The sequence below is a fragment of the Oncorhynchus keta genome, chromosome 14, assembly GCF_023373465.1.
Source record: "Oncorhynchus keta strain PuntledgeMale-10-30-2019 chromosome 14, Oket_V2, whole genome shotgun sequence".
NCBI classification, from domain to species: Eukaryota; Metazoa; Chordata; class Actinopteri; order Salmoniformes; family Salmonidae; genus Oncorhynchus; species Oncorhynchus keta.
The window spans coordinates 75961230-75979457 of NC_068434.1; the positions used below are offsets into that span (position 1 = coordinate 75961230).

Here is an 18228-nt window from a genome sequence, read left to right on the forward strand (position 1 = left end):
ACAGACCCAGACGCTTACAGTCTACTAAGTCTGTCCTCTTTACAGGGTCCCCAAAAATGTCCCCTACAGTAAGAATAAATGACCAGCCTAAGCATTCTCCCACACAGGGTCAGAGCCTCCTCCCCTTATCACCCCCCGACTTCATTGGGTCATGCTTTTCTCTGGCAGAGAACCAACATACCGATATCTCCCAGGGGATTCTATCACTGAACCAAATCTTAAATAACTTAAAAAGAGATCTTCGAGTAAGTAAACACTTAACTACCATAGAAACCATTTCCTGGTTACACCACTTACTGTCAATAAACTCTGAAAACTCCCTCAACCCGTATGTTACTGCCATGGCCCTACTCTTCAGCAATATCTGCATCTACAGTGCCTTCAGAAAGTATTCACACCCCTGGACTTTTCCCCACATGTTATTGTGTCACAGCCTGAGTTTAAAATGGATTACATTTAGATTTTGTGTCACTGGCCTACACACAATACCTCATAATGTCAAAGCGGAATTATATTATTGGAAACATTTACAAATAAATAAACAATTAAAAGCTGAAATGTCTTGAGTCAATAAATATTCAACCCCTTCGTTATGGCAAGCCAAAACAAGTTCATGAGTAAACATGTGCTTAACAACTCACATAAGTTGCATGGACAAAAATTGTGTTTAACATTATTTTTGAATGACTTCTTCATCTCTGTAACCACACACTTACAATTATCTGTAAGGTCCTTCAGTCGAACAGTGAATTTCAAACACAGATTCAACCACAAAGACCAGAGATGTTTTCCAATGCCTCATAGAGAAGGGCACCAATTGGTAGATGGGTAAAAACATTAAACAGACATTAAATATCCCTTTGCGCATGTTGAAGTTATTAATTACACTTTGGATGGTGTATCAATACACCCAGTCACTACAGTCCTTCCTAACTCAGTTGCTGGAGAGGTAGGAAACCACTCAGGGATTTCACCATGAGGTCAATTGTGACATTAAAACAGTTACAGAGTTTAATGGGTGTGATAGGAGAAAACTGAGGATGGATCAACAACACTGTAGTTACTCCACAATACTAACCTATGACTAAATGAACTAAATGAAAATAAGGAAGCCTTTACAGAATAAAAATGTTCCAAAACATGCATCCTGTTTGTAATAAAGCACTAAAGAAAAACTGACAAAGAAATTAACTTAATGTCCTGAATACAAAGTGTTATGTTTGGGGCAAATCCAACAACACATCACTGAGTACCACACTTCATATTTTCAAGCATGATGGTTGCATCATGTTATGGGTAGAATTATTATCGGCAAGCACAGGTATTTTTAAATAAATGAAATAGAACTAAGCACAGTCAAAATCCTAGAGGAAAACCTGGTTCATTCTGGGAGACAAATTCACCTTTCAGCAGGACAATAAACCTAAAACACAAGGCCAAATATACACTGGAGTTGCTAACCAAGATAACATTGAATCTATGACAAGATTTGAAAATGGCTATCTATAAATGATCAACAAACAACTTGACAGAGCTTGAAGAATAAAAAAAATAAAAAAATGTGCAAATATTGTACAATCCAGGTGTGCAAAGCTCTTAGTAGACTTACCCAGAAAGCTGTAATGATTATAACATGTACTGACTCAGGAGTATGAATACTTATGTACATTTTATATTTCTGTATTAGCTTTTTTTTTATGTGCAAAAATTTCTAAAAACCTGTTTTCACTTTGTCATTATGGAGTATTGTGTGTAGATGAGTGGGACACTTTTTTATTAGTAATTATTTTGAATTCAGGCTTTAACACAACAAAATGTGAAGAAGGGGTATGAATACTTTCTGAAGGAACTGTATGTGCTGGACTAATGTGGCCATAACGGGTACTAAAAGTGGATTAAATAACAGACGTTTTTGACCACCGAAATCAATATTGTTCTGTATGAAAATGAGCCATTTTCAATTCTATTTCAACATGCAAACAACACTGGTAAGGGTCTCCGACCTCCATATATCACAGCTCTCAGCATACATACTTCTGTAGGTCCCGTGAGTAATGTCTCAGAAGAAACAGTTATCTACCAGGACCCCTTCCTGTTTAAATCCTTTCTCTCACTTAAGGGACTTGACACTGCTGTCTGACCCATGACCAAGGGGCCCGAGGGGCCAGAATACAGTTTGGTTGGTCCCTTACCTTGGGGAACTGGTAGGTGACTTCGGGAAAGAAGGAGTTCTTGGTGGGCTTCTTCTTGAGGGACACCACCACAAAGTATTCAAACAGCTCCCTCTCCTGCCACTCAATCAGCTGCAGCTCCAGTGTGCGGTAGCTAGGGGCCCTCCTCAGCATTGACTGCAGCTTCAGCAGCCTCTGGGTGTGGGCTGGGGAGAGAAGAGAGAGGGATATGGACAGTTCAACCTTCAGTACAGGGTTGTATTGACAAAATGCATATCCCAAACACTGTGTACTACACACAACTGACAGCACTCAAAGCTAATAAATCACTACAAACCATGCAGTCTGACAAAGAGCTTACAGTCCAACATTCACTTCCCAGCTAACAAGACACATTCCCATAACTAATGAAATGTTACCATTGGATTCCCCTTAGGTTGAGAGAACATAATGAGAGAATGTTCTCCAAACATTATTGGAACATATTTAGTCAAGCATGATGTTTCCAAAACCATGTTACGATGTAAAAGGAAATTCAAGAACCCCTGAAAAGTTGCCAGGCGGTTCCTGGGATGATATTTTTATTTTTTTAAATCATAAAATGCTTTGAAAACCAAACAAATGGGAGGTTAAATGATTGTTATCTCTGACCTACCAAAAGCATTCTGGGAACCAAAACTTAACCGGATTTAAAACGTTAGCTGTGTTTCAACACACTGATTAAACCTCTATACTCACACATGTTTATCCTCACACAGTCCAACACATAACAACCTAAACACAGATTAGAGAGAAGTACAAACCTTATAGTTCACCATAACTGTCATCACAGATGGCTTGTGTTTAAAACAGAGTATGAACAGAATCAGCAATGAGTTCGAACACAGTGCATTTAGTATTTATTCAAAAGAATGACAGTTGTATAGTCTATAGCACATCCATCACATCTTCATTTTGCCTTTCAGTTACATTTCTGTGGTCCCTTTGGTCACAAGTCACTTGATCGATGTCTCGTTCCAAACACCGACTTGTCAAAACAGAGATGTGCGCTGCTTGTATCCAGGTAATCTTAGGTTTTATTACATACAGTCGGGAGGAACTACTGGATATAAGAGCAACGTCAACTCACCATCACTATGACCAGGAATACAACTTTCCTGAAGCGGATCCTGTGTTTTGCCCACCACCCAGGACAATGGATCGAATCCCAGCCGGCGAACCAAAACAACGCCAATGTCCAGTCTCTTGACAACAAGGTTGATTGAATCCGAGAAAGGGTAGTATTCCAGAGAGACATAAGAGACTGTAACGTTCTTTGCTTCACGGAAACATGGCTCACTCGAGACACGCTATCGGAGTCGGTACAGACAGCTGGTTTCTTCAAGCATCGCTGACAGAAACAAGCATCTTTCTGGTATGAAGAGGGGCGGGGGGGTGTACCTTATGATTAACGAGACGTGGTGTGATCATAACAACATACAGGAACTCAAGTCCTTCTATTCACCTGACTTAGAATTCCTCACAATCAAATGTCGACCGCATTATCTACCAAGATAATTCTCTTCGATTATAATCACAGCCGCATATATTCCCCCCCAAGCAGACACATCGACGGCCCTGAACAAACTTTATTTGACTCTATGTAAACTGGAAACCACATATCCTGAGGCGGCATTCATTGTAGCTGGGGATTTTAACAAGGCTAATCTGAAAACAAGACTCCCTAAATTCTACCAGCATATTGATTGTGCTACCAGGGCTGGTAAAACCCTGGATCATTGTTATTCTAACTCATATAAGGCCCTCCCCTGCTCTCCTTTTGGAAAAGCTGACCACGACTCCCTTTTGTTTCTCCCAGCCTATTGACAGAGACTAAAACAGGAAGCTCCCACGCTCAGGTCTGTTCAACGCTGGTCCGACCAATCTGATTCCACCCTTCAAGATTGCTTCGATCACGTAGACTGGGATATGTTCCATACTGCGTCAAACAACAACATTGACGACTACGCTGATTCGGTAGTGAGTTTATTAGCAAGTGCATCAGCGATGGCGTACCCACAGCAACTACTAAAACATTCCCAAACCAGAAACCGTGGATTGATGGCAGCATTCGCGCGAAACTGAAAGCGCGAATCACTGCTTTTAACCAGGGTGGGTGACCGGAAACATGACCGAATACAAACAGTATAGCTATTCCCTCCGCAAGGCAATCAAACAAGCTGTCAGTATAGAGACAAAGTAGAGTCGCAATTCAACTGCTCAGACACAAGAGGTATGTGGCAGGGTCTACAGTCAATCACGGATTACAAAAAGAAAAACAGACCCGTCGCGGACCAGGATGTCTTGCTCCCAGACAGACTAAACAAATTCTTTGCTCGCTTTGGGGACAATACAATACCACTGACACGGCCCGTTACCAAAACCTGTGGACTCTCCTTCACTGCAGCCGACGTGAGTAAAACATTTAAACGTGTTAACCCTCGCAAGGCTGCAGGCCCAGACGGCATCCCCAGCCGCGTCCTCAGAGCATGCGCAGACCAGCTGGCTGGTGTGTTTACGGACATATTCAATCAATCCTTATCCCAGTCTGCTGTTCCCACATGCTTCAAGAGGGCCACCATTGTTCCTGTTCCCAAAAAAGCTAAGGTAACTGACCTAAACGACGACCCTGGGTTTCGACCCCGCCCTGTGCAACTGGGTCCTGGACTTCCTGATGGGCCGCCCCCAGGTGGTGAGGGTAGGTAACAACATCTCCACCCCGCTGATCCTCAACACTGGGGCTCCACAAGGGTGCGTTCTGAGCCCTCTCCTGTACTCCCTGTTCACCCACGACTGCGTGGCCATGCACGCCTCCAACTCAATCACCACTACAGTGGTAGGCTTGATTACCAACAACGACGAGACAGCCTACAGGGAGGAGGTGAGGGCCCTCGGAGTGTGGTGTCAGGAAAATAACCTCACACTCAACGTCAACAAAACAAAGGAGATGATCGTGGTCTTCAGGAACAGCAGAGGGAGCAACCCCCTATCCACATCGACGGGACAGTAGTGGAGAGGGTAGTAAGTTTTAAGTTCCTCGGCGTACACATCACGGACAAACTGAATTGGTCCACCCACACAGACAGCGTTGTGAAGAAGGCGCAGCAGCCTCCTTAGGAGGCTGAAGAAATTTGGCTTGTCACCAAAAGCACTCACAAACTTTTACAGATGCACAATCGAGAGCATCCTGTCGTGCTGTATCACCACCTGGTACGGCAACTGCTCCACCCACAACCATAAGACTCTCCAGAGGGTAGTGAGGTCTGCACAATGCATCACCGGGGCAAACTACCTGCACTCCAGGACACCTACACCACCCAATGTCATAGGAAGGCCATAAAGATCATCAAGGACAACAACCACCCGAGCCACTGCTTGTTCACCCCACAATCATCCAGAAGGCGAGGTCAGTACAGGTGCATCAAAGCAGGGACCGAGAGACTGAAAAACAGCTTCTATCTCAAGGCCTTCAGACTGTTAAACAGCAACCACTAACATTGAGTGGCTGCTGCCAACATACTGACTCAACTCCAGCAACTTTAATAATGGAAAAATGGATGTAAAATGTATCACTAGCCACTTTAAACAATGCCACTTAATGTAATGTTTACATTCCCTACATTACTCATCTCATATGTATATACTGTACCCTATACCATCTACTGCATCTTGCCTATGCCGTTCTGTACCATCACTCATTCATATATTTTTATGTACATATTCTTCATCCCTTTACACTTGTGTGTATAAGGTAGTTGTTGTGGAATTGGTAGGTTAGATTACTCGTTGGTTATTACTGCATTGTCGGAACTAGAAGCACAAGCATTTCGCTACACTTGCATTAACATCTGCTAACCATGTGTATGTGACAAATAGAATTTGTATTTGAACAGACAGCTATAGACCAAGTGCACCATTGTTCTCCAGGGACTGAGCTTCAACTGCATACTGTGACCTCTCACCTTTGAACCTGTCATCAGAGTCGCTCTCGCTCTCACTGTTGTCATCTGTAAACAGATCGGAGAGAGAAAAAAGGTTTGTTTAGGGTCAGGGGTCAACTCTACAACTATGTTTATGCCATACAGATGAGATGACTGGGGAAGGCACAAATATTTACTCCCTGATCCAGACAGTGGATGGAGAGAAGGAAGGGAGGAGCCCCTATGTACCTCTCAGAGATGCCGTCTCAATATTTGACAAGGACAGCTTCTTCAGCCTCTTCTTCCCTCTCTTGGTAGAGTAAATGGAGTTGATTCTCTGGACAATCTGTAAACAGTGAGAGGAAAGGGGAAGCTCAGTGTCTGTACAATCTACAGTAGAGGACTATCTGATCTCCTGTGGTGAAGCTCTTCAAAGTTGGCTCCATTCAATGTGTGGGAGGAGGAAGAGATAGACATAAAATCCTTCTCAGTTCTCTCTCTCTCTCTCTGCATGTCCAGAACTATCCCTGGGATATGGCTTGTGTTTAAAACAAACTATGAACAGAATCAGCAAAGAGTTTCCGTCACAGTGCATTTAGGAATTATCCAAAAGAATGACATTTGTATAGTCTACAGCAAATCCATCTTCATTTTGCCTTCCAGGTAGATGCATGGCCCCGTAGATACATGGCTTGCAAGAATAGAATAGTCCTTGAGGAGATCATCATGGAGAGAACAGGTTCATTCCTACAGCCTGGAGTGTTTTATATTGTACCTTGGGGATCCTCCGGTGCCTACGGGAGGCCAGAGTTTCGCTGGCGCTGCTCAGGCTGTCATCCAGCAGGCAGCAGGTGGAGGGAGAGACCCCCAGATGGGGCGACAGCAGCAGCATGTCATCATGGCTGTGTCGCTTGGACAGGCGGGACGCCCGGTGACTCTTCTTGTCTGTGGGACCAGAGAGGCGCAGGGACTGGCTACTGGGCTTAGAGGGCAGCTGTGGCGGGGGAGAGAGAGGACAATATTGAGGCTGTATCCCAGATGGCAACCTATTCTCTTTATAGTGCACTATTTCTGACCAGGGCCCATAGGATGACGCAATGGACCTTGGTTTGGTCTGGGATTGACTGAGGTTTTTGTCATGACAATAAGTAATCGTACCCAATAAATACAATATATTTTCCTCACCGCACAGTGACCCCATTCCCAGTTGAACACAAGGAAATTCTAAATCATCTTTCCTATGACGAGACAGTGCCCATCCATATTAAAGCAGCAGAGCCAAACCTACATTTCCAGGCAGACTGACAGTATTTTACTGGAACTCCACCAGGTTTCAACACATCAAAAGACTTCTGTAGCGCAAATAATGAGAAATCTAGCTGTGAAATAAGATTATTGGAGGATCCTGTCCAGGTTTCAGAGCTCTAACTCCAGTCTGAGGGAGAATTTTACTGCAGGAAAATACCTCAGTTCTGCTAGCTAGCTGGGTTACCTGAGGAGGTGAGTTGAGTTTCTGGGAGGTCCAGGTCCGGCTGCTTTCCGGTACCAAGCGGTTCTTCCGACCCAAACTCCTCCTCTTCAGGTCCACGTCCTCGTACGGGTTCTCCTTCTCTGTGTGACGACATTAAGAAAACAGATTAAGGTCTAAGATAACAGCAGCAGCTGTTCAGAAGGATCTGTTAAGGTTCAGGGAGAAGGAAGGTATTTGACTAGACAAGACAAAGCCAGAGGGGCTTCAGGCCAGAGTCTGTGTGAGATGACGGGGGGCAGGAGAGGGAGTTGGGGGGAAGGAGAGAGGCTCCCCGTGGTGGTGCTCAGATCAAATAAATCATGCAGGGGGCAGGTTAAAGCTCACTCTCAGCTGGCTGCTACAATGCCCAAATGTACTGTCTCTTTAAACAGTTACTGTTGGCCCAGGGCCCCGGCGGCCCCGCTGGCCCCTGACCGACTGCACTGTGCCGAGACTCCCGGACACTGGGCTGCTAGTGGTGAGTCATGGCTGGAGTATGCAGGATGTCTGCTGCGGGAGGCCGAAGGGGAGGAGCGAAGCGGGACATCCTCCTCCTCTCAGGTATCACTGAACTTCACTGAATGAAACTATTGATGTAGAAATGTTCACTCAACATTTCAGAGGTGTTGCACAAAGAGTTTGGGGTTTTTCCACTGCACACTGATGGGAATCTCACACAGCACTGCTTTCACTGATGTCACTTGGAAAAGGGCCAGCCAGCGTGTATAAAAACTTGTATAACACCACTGCCCATGTCCATCCAGACGTGCTCTGAGAATAGCATTTCAGCTGGGTCTGAAAAGGTTGTGAGAAAACCAAAGAACTGCACTAAAAAGGAAAACAGAGCCAGATGGTGTCGAAAGGCATGAGGGAAAAGTCTTGCAGTGAAAGACGAGCACTACACTAAATCTACACTTCAGCATCTCAATGATGGAAGAGAATCCTATAAACTGGAGGAACACCTTGAAGGCCAATGTTAAACTGTGCTAAATGTATCTGTTAAAGGTATCTGTTTTGTTAAAAGGGGTTCATCATTTATTGCCTATTTATGAACCATCTTAGTGAGATCATCAGAGCATTCTGCCATGTCATACTAAAAATGAAAGTCCAGTCAGACTGGGCTCTTCCCTCTTCCCTCCCTATGTATTATCAGAGCTGATGAATTCAATAACAAGCCTGGGTATAGCTGGGACCGTAAACTGAAAATTGAGACTGACCATACCAATCACTTATCTCAGGCAGTTTGCTGATATTGTTCTTTAAAATAAGTAGCGTATACTAGAGAAATGTGAAGTTTGAAATTAAATAAGTTTACTAATATGTGTGATTGTTAATGGGACAATTGATGGCTACAACCATCACACTTCTAGTAGTAGTTTTAAGGGTAATATAAAAAATATATACTGTGATGCATGCACATTGTTATAAACTATTGTTATATTTATGATTATCACATCAATTCAGGCAATTTATTGCGATATGGATGTTTGCCTGTATGGTCCAGCTCTAGGGCTGGACTGACTGACGTCTCAGTGCTCTGGACCCCATTCCACTGAAGCAGAGTAATGACAGCCTGCTGGGATGATGATATGTCTCCATGGCTTCTGACGCACTGGAGGGTACGAATCAACTGCTGTGGTTACTCACATCCAAACACACACACACACACACACACACACACACACACACACACACACACACACACACACACACACACACACACACACACACACACACACACACACACACACACACACACACACACACACACACACACACACACACACACACACATACCTCTCCTGACCTGGCTGCACCCACACTGTGACTCGGCATCTGTTTACACAATAGGCTCTCTCTAGAGCGAGACAGAGGACAGACTATCTACACAATGTCAGGATGGGATTACCCCATAAAAGGGCTATGGACAGAATGTCCCTCGCCATCGAGTGGCTGCTACAGTGGCACCAGTCATTCATGTAATAAACAGAAATGTTCACGGGACCAAAACGGGCTTGAGATCTGTCTAAACGTTTGGTGGCACCACAAACCATGCTGTAACTGTACAGTGTACATCCTTCAGAGAAGGCTTTTGACCACATGGGCCAAATTTGTTGGGAGATATATGTAGTATTTTTGGAATCTAAGTTGTTTAACACTCATACCTCAAAAATGCTAAAAACTACAGTATACATGTATGATTACATAGACAAAACAAAGCATCATTATTCCAGTCAGCAGATTCCCATGCAGTGTTAGAGCAGAGATAATCTGGATCAGACAGACAGGCCAGGGAGGCCATTTTACCTCACCACCACCACTGTTGACAATGATGTTAGACAGACTCAGTTCAGCTTGGGGTTGATGACGCAGACATAATCCATTACTGCTGAGTCACTGTTGTGTACAGAACCTGATTCACCAGACGGGAAACCTATTCCCAGTGGCACTACGCGAATCAAACTATAGCTTGTCATAATATAACCATTTATACCATAAATCTTCTTAGGGATCGGTGTCCCGTCCACGGGACGGTTGATCTAACGTAAGCTAATGCGATTAGCATGAGGTTGTAAGTAACAAGAACAAGAACAATTGTTTACAGACAGATTATTTCACTTATAATTCACTATATCACAATTCCAGTGGGTCAGAAGTTTGTGGGTCAATTGCAGGTGTACCTGTGGATGTATTTCAAGGCCTACCTTCAAACTCAGTGCCTCTTTGCTTGACATGATGGGAAAATTAAAAGAAATCAGCCAAGACCTCAGAAAACAATTTGTAGACCTCCACAAGTCTGGTTCATCCTTGGGAGCAATTTCCAAACGCCTGAAGGTACCACATTCATCTGTACAAACAATAGTACGCAAGTATAAACACCATGGGACCACGCAGCCATCATACCGCTCAGGAAGGAGATGCGTTCTGTCTCCTAGAGATTAACGTACTTTGGTGTGACAAGTGCAAATCAATCCCAGAACAACAGAAAAGGGCCTTGTGAAGATGCTGGAGAAAACCGGTACAAAAGTAAAACGAGTCCTATATCGACATAACCTGAAAGGCTGTTCAGCAAGGAAGATACCACTGCTCCAAAACCGCCATAAAAAAAAGCCAGACTACGGTTTGCAACTGCACATGGGGACAAAGATCGTACTTTTTGGAGAAATGTTCTCTTGTCTGATGAAACGAAAATAGAAATGTTTAGAGGGCCTCCCAGGTGGCGCAGTGGTTAAGGGTGCTGTACTGCAGCGCCCGCTGTGCCACCAGAGACTCTGGGTTCGCGCCCAGGCTCTGTCGTAACCGGCCGCGACCGGGAGGTCCGTGGGACGACGCACAATTGGCCTAGCGTTTTCCGGGTTAGGGAGGGTTTGGCCGGTAGGGATATCCTTGTCTCATCGGGCCGGGGTTGCCAGGTGGCTAACCAAGGTAACCAGGGTTGCCAGGTGCACAGTGTTTCCTCCGACACATTGGTGCGGCTGGCTTCCGGGTTGGATGCGCTGTGTTAAGAAGCAGTGGGTTGTGTATCTGAGGACGCATGACTTTCAACCTTCGTCTCTCCCGAGCCCGTACGGGAGTTGTAGCGATAAGACAAGATAGTAGCTACTAACAATTGGATACCACGAAATTGGGGAGAAGAAGGGGTAAAAAAAATAAAATTAGAACTGTTTGGCGATAATGATTATTCTTATGTTTGGAAGAAAAAGGGAGAGGCTTGCAAGCCAAAGAACACCATCCCAACCGTGAAGCACGGGGCTGGCAGCATCATGTTGTGGGGGTGCTTTGCTGCAGGAGGGACTGCAAAATGGTGCATTTCACAAAATAGATGGCATCATGACAAAGGAAAATTATGTTGATATATTGAAGCAACATCTCAAGACATCAGTCAGGAAGTTAAAGCTTGCTCGCAAATGGGTCTTCCAAATGGACAATGACCCCAAGCATACTTCCAAAGTTGTGGCAAAATGGCATAAGGACAACAAAGTGACCTCAAGTTTGTGTGACCTCAATCCTATAGAAAATGTGTGGGCAAGGAGGCCTACAAACCTGACTCAGTTACACCAGCTCTGTCAGGAGGAATGTGCCAAAATTCACCCAACTTATTGTGGGAAGCTTGTGGAAGGCTACTTGAAAAGTTTGACCCAAGTTTAACCTCTTGCTCCTACCTGGCACGCAGGCGTCCCATCTTGAGCTCTGGAAAGGCAAATGCGCTATGCTAAATGCTAATAGTATTAGTTAAAACTCAAACGTTCATTAAAATACACATGCAGGGTATTGAATTAAAGCTACACTCCTTGTGAATCCAGGCAACAAGTCAGATTTTTAAAATGCTTTTCGGCGAAAGCATGAGAAGCTATTATCTGATAGCATGTAACACCCCAAAAGACCCGCAGGGGACGTAAACAAAATAATTAGCATATTCGGCGCTACACAAACCGCACAATAAAATATAAAACATTCATTACCTTTGACCATCTTCTTTGTTGGCACTCCTAGATGCCCCATAATCACTATTGGGTCTTTTTTTCGATTAAATCGGTCCATATATAGCCTAGATATCGATCTATGAAGACTGTGTGATAAACGGAAAAAAATTGCGTTTCATAACGTAACGTAATTTTTTTAAATTCAAAAAGTCGACGATAAACTTTCACAAAACACTTCGAAATACTTTTGTAATGCAACTTTAGGTATTAGTACACGTTAATAAGCGATAAAATTCATCAGGAGGCGATGTAAATTCTATAGGTGTCCGTCTCGAAAAAATGTCTGGAGAGAGCTCGACCAAAACATCCGGTCGGAGACCGGAGGGAATCGGTTCCCTTGATTCGGTTTGACCAAGAATCAAAGCCGAATCAAATGACAAGACTCTAGACATCGTGTGGAAGCTGTAGGCACTGCAACCTCGGCCTCATTTAATTCGGTTCACTTTGAACAATCCCTGGAAGTAGCGCAAGGATATTTATTTCCACTTTCAGTGATCAGATTTTCTTACACTTTTCGATGAAACACACGTTCTGTTATAGTCACAGCCGTGATTTAACCAGTTTTATAAACGTCTGAGTGTTTTCTATCCACACATACTAATCATATGCATATACTATATTCCTGGCCTGAGTAGCAGGGCGCTGAAATGTTGCGCGATTTTTAACAGAATGTTCGAAAAAGTAGAGGGTCGACTTAACAGGTTAAAGGCAATGCTACCAAATACCAATTTAAAGGCAATGCTACCAAATACTAATTGAGTGTATGTAAACTTCTGACCCACTGGGAATGTGATGAAAGAAATAAAAGCTGAAAAAAATCATTCTCTCTACTATTATTCTGACATTTCACATTCTTAAAATAGTGATGATCCTAACTGACCAAAAACAGGGAATTTTTACTAAGATTAAATGTCAGGAATTGTGAAAAACGGAGTTTAAATGTATTTGGTTAAGGTGTTTGTAGACATACAGTGGGGCAAAAAAGTATTTAGTCAGCCACCAATTGTGCAAGTTCTCCCCCTTAAAAAGATGAGAGAGGCCTGTAATTTTCATCATAGGTACACTTCAACTATGACAGACAAAATGAGAAAAAGAATCCAGAAAATCACATTGTAGGATTTTTTATGAATTTATTTGCAAATTATGGTGGAAAATAAGTATTTGGTCAAAAGTTTCTCTTGATACTTCGTTATATACCCTTTGTTGGCAATGACAGAGGTCAAACGTTTTCTGTAAGTCTTCACAAGGTTTTCACACACTGTTGCTGGTATTTTGGCCCATTCCTCCATGCAGATCTCCTCTAGAGCAGTGATGTTTTGGGGCTGTTGCTGGGGAACACAGACATTCAACTCCCTCCAAAGATTTTCTATGGGGTTGAGATCTGGAGACTGGCTAGGCCACTCCAGGACCTTGAAATGCTTCTTACAAAGCCACTCCATCGTTGCCCGGGCGGTGTGTTTGGGATCATTGACATGCTGAAAGACCCAGACACGTTTCATCTTCAATGCCCTTGCTGATGGAAGGAGGTTTTCACTCAAAATCTCACGATACATGGCCCCATTCATTCTTTCCTTTACACGGATCAGTCGTCCTGGTCCCTTTGCAGAAAAACAGCCCCAAAGCATGATGTTTCCACCCCCATGCTTCACAGTAGTTATGGTGTTCTTTGGATGCAACTCAGCATTCTTTGTCCTCCAAACACAATGAGTTGAGTTTTTACCAAAGAGTTCTATTTTGGTTTCATCTGACCATATGACATTCTCACAATCTTCTTCTGGATCATCCAAATGCTCTCTAGCAAACTTCAGACAGGCCTGGACATATACTGTCTTAAGCAGGGGGACACGTCTGGCACTGCAGGATTTGAGTCCCTGGCGGCGTAGTGTGTTACTGATGGTAGGCTTTGTTACTTTGGTCCCAGCTCTCTGCAGGTCATTCACTAGGTCCCCCCGTGTGGTTCTGGGATTTTTTTCTCACTGTTCTTGTGATCATTTTGACCCCACGAGGTGAGATCTTGCGTGGAGCCCCAGATCGAGGGAGATTATCAGTGGTCTTGTATATATTCCATTTCCTAATAATTGCTCCCACAGTTGATTACTTCAAACCAAGCTGCTTACATATTGCAGATTCAGTCTTCCCAGCCTGGTGTAGGTCTACAATTTTGTTTCTGGTGTCCTTTGACAGCTCTTTGGTCTTGGCCATAGTGGAGTTTGGAGTGTGACTGTTTGAGGTTGTGGACAGGTGTCTTTTATACTGATAACAAGTTCAAACAGGTGCCATTAATACAGGTAACGAGTGGAGGACAGAGGAACCTCTTAAAGAAGAAGTTACAGTTCTGTGAGAGCCAGAAATCTTGCTTGTTTGTAGGTGACCAAATACTTATTTTCCACCATAATGTGTCTGAGTCCAAAGTGTCTGGGCTGCTACACGTTGAAATACGAGCGGAGAGGGACTAGAACATGGCTTATCTCCCACTGCTGTGGCTGCTGCCTCCAACGGAACATCTGACCTGTAAACAGCTGCTTAGCGGTGGTGGAGACCGCCATTCCATGCTGTGATCAGAGCCAGCTAGGCCTATTTCAGACTGGAGCAGCCAGGATCACTGGGGAGGGACAGCTCACAGAGGCAATGTATTTCTCTGTAACTAATTATCATTCAGCCAAAATGCCTTCGACCGCATCGCCTATTCCATACTCGAAGTGTTCGACCGGCGAACAATGGACTCTTTTTTGGGGTACGCATGAAAGTCCCCCGGGTCCCCTCGCGGCCACCGATTCATGCTCTGCCTCGAACAATTGGTCATCTTCAGAGACTGAATAAAACGCCATAGAGGACGAATAGAGGAAGAGAGTTAACCATGTATGAGGGAGAAATGTGGCCATTACAGTCTTAATTTGACCCATGTGCTTGCAAAAAAAATGCTCAAAGGCTACAAACATATATCAACCAACACTCAATCTCTAATTTCCAACTAAAAACATGTCAGCCTCCATTCTTTTACTGGGTCTCACATTCAAGCCTGATGAGCAGGAAGGAGATTTATAGTGGAGGGGCCGAGAATGGCCGGGCGAGACATGACAGACATCGCTGCCACATTAAGCACCTCAGGAGAACCAGCCTTTTCACTGTCCACAGTCCTCAGGACGTTTACTACTGGAAAGGAATTTGGCATACATTTGTACTTTGTCACCCTCAATACAGAGAAATTAGAGTTGGTCTTGCTTATAGCGTGATATTGTAGTTTTCCATGTTACCAAAAGTCCTTGTTAGAGGATAGATATTCCCCCAATTTTGTGAAAACAATTCCTTGTGACACTGTCGAACCCTTGATTTATGTGAAATTAGCTTTAGTGCTAGGTCTGGGCTTTAGCTGAGGCATATCAAGTTGACATTTTCCCAAGCCACAGAGTAATCTTACAATTTAATCCAGTAAACGGAGGAGTGCCATTCTTTGTCTCGAGGAATGGCCTGATAATGAAGAGTGAGTGATGATCATATTTTCTTTACATAACCATACAGGGCTGAATAAACATAAAGCAGGAATATTAAGTATACATCTAGCATAGATTTTTGAAAAGCCCTGAGAGTTTTTCAGTCAACTATTTGGGATTGTCCAATAGAAAGCAGATGGGGTATAAATGTACACCATGACTGTCAAATTCCTTTTAACCAGGGGAAGGCCAGCTCGCAATATATAACCCATCTGTTGTTGCTGGCTCCCACATAACCATTGTCTGGAGACAGACACACAGAGCTTTCAGCATATAAAGAAATACTTGTTATCAGTCCATAACAATTAGGAGTTGATGGTGAAACCAGAAAGCAGCACACGTCTTCATGCCATGCTTCAGAATAAAGACAATCCAGTCTACTTGGCAGCTGAGAGTGTGAGGATATGAGAGAGTGACCAACAATCAGAACTCTCTAGAAATCTACCAAGTGTGTGAAAGGATTTTGGAATTACTGCTTGCATCAGCAGTCAATAACAGAGTTTGGCTTTCAACAATCCTGGTTATTCACTGATCTACAATGCATCAGTAAGTGTTGCAGGTCGGCTGAGTTATCCTGAGTTATCCAGACACAGATGCATTCTTACCCACTATGTCCTCATAGGCGTTCTCCTCTAAAGTGCTTTTGGAGCTGGGCCGGCTGCTGCGGGTCTCTGTGGAAACAGTGCCATTCTCTGTGTGAGAGGATGGGTACGAGGAGGCCAGGCTGGCAGCATCCTCCAACTCACATGACTCCCTGGAGAGAGAGAGAGAGAGAGAGAGAGAGAGAGAGAGAGAGAGAGAGAGAGAGAGAGAGAGAGAGAGAGAGAGAGTCAGAGAGAGTCAGAGAGAGAAAGCGAGGGGATTGATGGAGGGAGAATCACAGAGAGGAAAAGTGGGTGGACAGCGAACGGGAGGGAGGGAAAGATGGGAAGAAACAAGAAACAGGAAGGGAGGATGAAAAAAGCAGAAAATAGTATTGCATTTAATCATGCATGGCTGTGTGCTGAAACAGTGGAGAGGAGAGCTGCAGTCCAGAGGGTCTGGTTCATTCCATCCTGACATCCTCTACTGGCCGATTACAATCAACGAGGACCACCTGAGTGGATGAAAGCCACTGTTCCAATGAGACCCAAATATGCCTCATCCCTCAACAGCCCTCTATGAAGCTGCCAATTAAACAGAGAAAGAGAGAGAGAGAGAGAGAGAGAGAGAGAGAGAGAGAGAGAGAGAGAGAGAGAGACCTGGAACACTGGTTTCAGAGCACCTCTAATCTAATTATGCTGACAGCAACATGTGCTCTAATCACAAAGTCATTTCCTGTTTATTTACCACCAACCCAAACATTTTCTGGAGTTCTGTGTACTGTACGTATGTACACAGCATGACAGCTTGTGTGTGTCTGGACTGTGAATGCTCAGGACAGCCATTAGATCAGTGAGATCACGGCTGCTATCCTGCTGTCCTGCTCCATTGACGGCTCATGGCTTTTAAACATGCTCTGAAATTGCCTCTGCCGCAGGAATGTTAAACACTGACTCCAAGTCAGGGACATTAAAGGATCTCTTCCTCCCCGCTCATCAAGAGGATCTGGAAAGGCCCTGCCCTCAGTCATTGGCCTAAACAAGTTGTGCTCTGAAGGCAATTTAAAGGGGGATAAATAATGAGGGTAATAAACAATATCAAGTGTTCCAGAAAGACATAACAGGCTAATAGCTGCCTGTACTGCACAGCTCTATAGCAACATAATGAAGAAGGATGAGGAGGCACACTGGGAACCTTGGGATGTCCACTGGCAAGACAACATACTGTAGGCCTTTGCTAAATAACAGGCATGATATAAGAAGAATACAGTCCTGTTTTGATGTTACTTGGAACGTTGTTGAAAAGCTGTAGGATTTCAAGGATAGAACAATTGATGGTCTTGGACATAATTCAACCATTATTACAGTACACTGTGTTATAGACATTTACAGTAATACTTTGTTTCTCATGGACAGCAGACATTCGTTACCTGGCCTTATACTAAGATACACAATGCCCTGTCTAATGTAGTTGACATTTGCAATGAGTTTGTATTGCAATTAGGCTACTTGATGTTTCTTCAATGAAAGCCTGGCATTCTTACAAAATAACACTGGAAAAACAGCAGAGACTGAATTTAACATATACCATTTCAATGGCAACATTCTAGACAAATCAAATGAGAAAAAACAAAAGCCATGAACAATATCAATAGAACAATGTGATCCTCTTCATATGAAGCCAAAAATACTGTCTTTCTAACGCAGGAAAACATTGAGGCCTTAAGAAAATTAACAGCAGATTCAATGTTTATCTGCTTATTATCAAACGCTGAACAGAGGCAGACTTGGTGGAACCAATTCAGTTAGCAGCATCACTACGAAGTGAGCGAGGCCACTCTACTGTCTATCTGACTACAACCAGAGCCAGACAAAAGGCCAATCATTTAATGCACTTGAACACCAACAAAGTACACGCTTGGTCTATGATCCTTACCCCACTAAAAACATTCTCAGGACATGTTAAAGACATTTACAAATCCAAGTTGTTCTAGCCGTCCATGTGCAACTCTCAGAAAGGAACTAAACAAAT

The 18228-nt window shown here is 43.8% G+C and overlaps 1 protein-coding gene across 4 annotated transcripts in view; it reads right to left on the minus strand.

Annotated features, from left to right (window-relative positions):
* Positions 1-18228, minus strand: part of dennd2b (DENN domain containing 2B) — a 103629-nt gene that overhangs the window by 22585 nt on the left and 62816 nt on the right. For all 4 annotated transcript variants that reach the window (XM_052462605.1, XM_052462604.1, XM_052462603.1 and 1 more), the window contains 6 exons: positions 16221-16369; positions 7623-7741; positions 6906-7124; positions 6380-6476; positions 6173-6217; positions 2193-2377 (listed from right to left, as the gene is read on the minus strand). In XM_052462605.1, coding sequence (XP_052318565.1) covers positions 2193-2377; positions 6173-6217; positions 6380-6476; positions 6906-7124; positions 7623-7741; positions 16221-16369 — 814 coding nt within the window. The remainder of the gene's footprint in view (positions 1-2192; positions 2378-6172; positions 6218-6379; positions 6477-6905; positions 7125-7622; positions 7742-16220; positions 16370-18228) is intronic.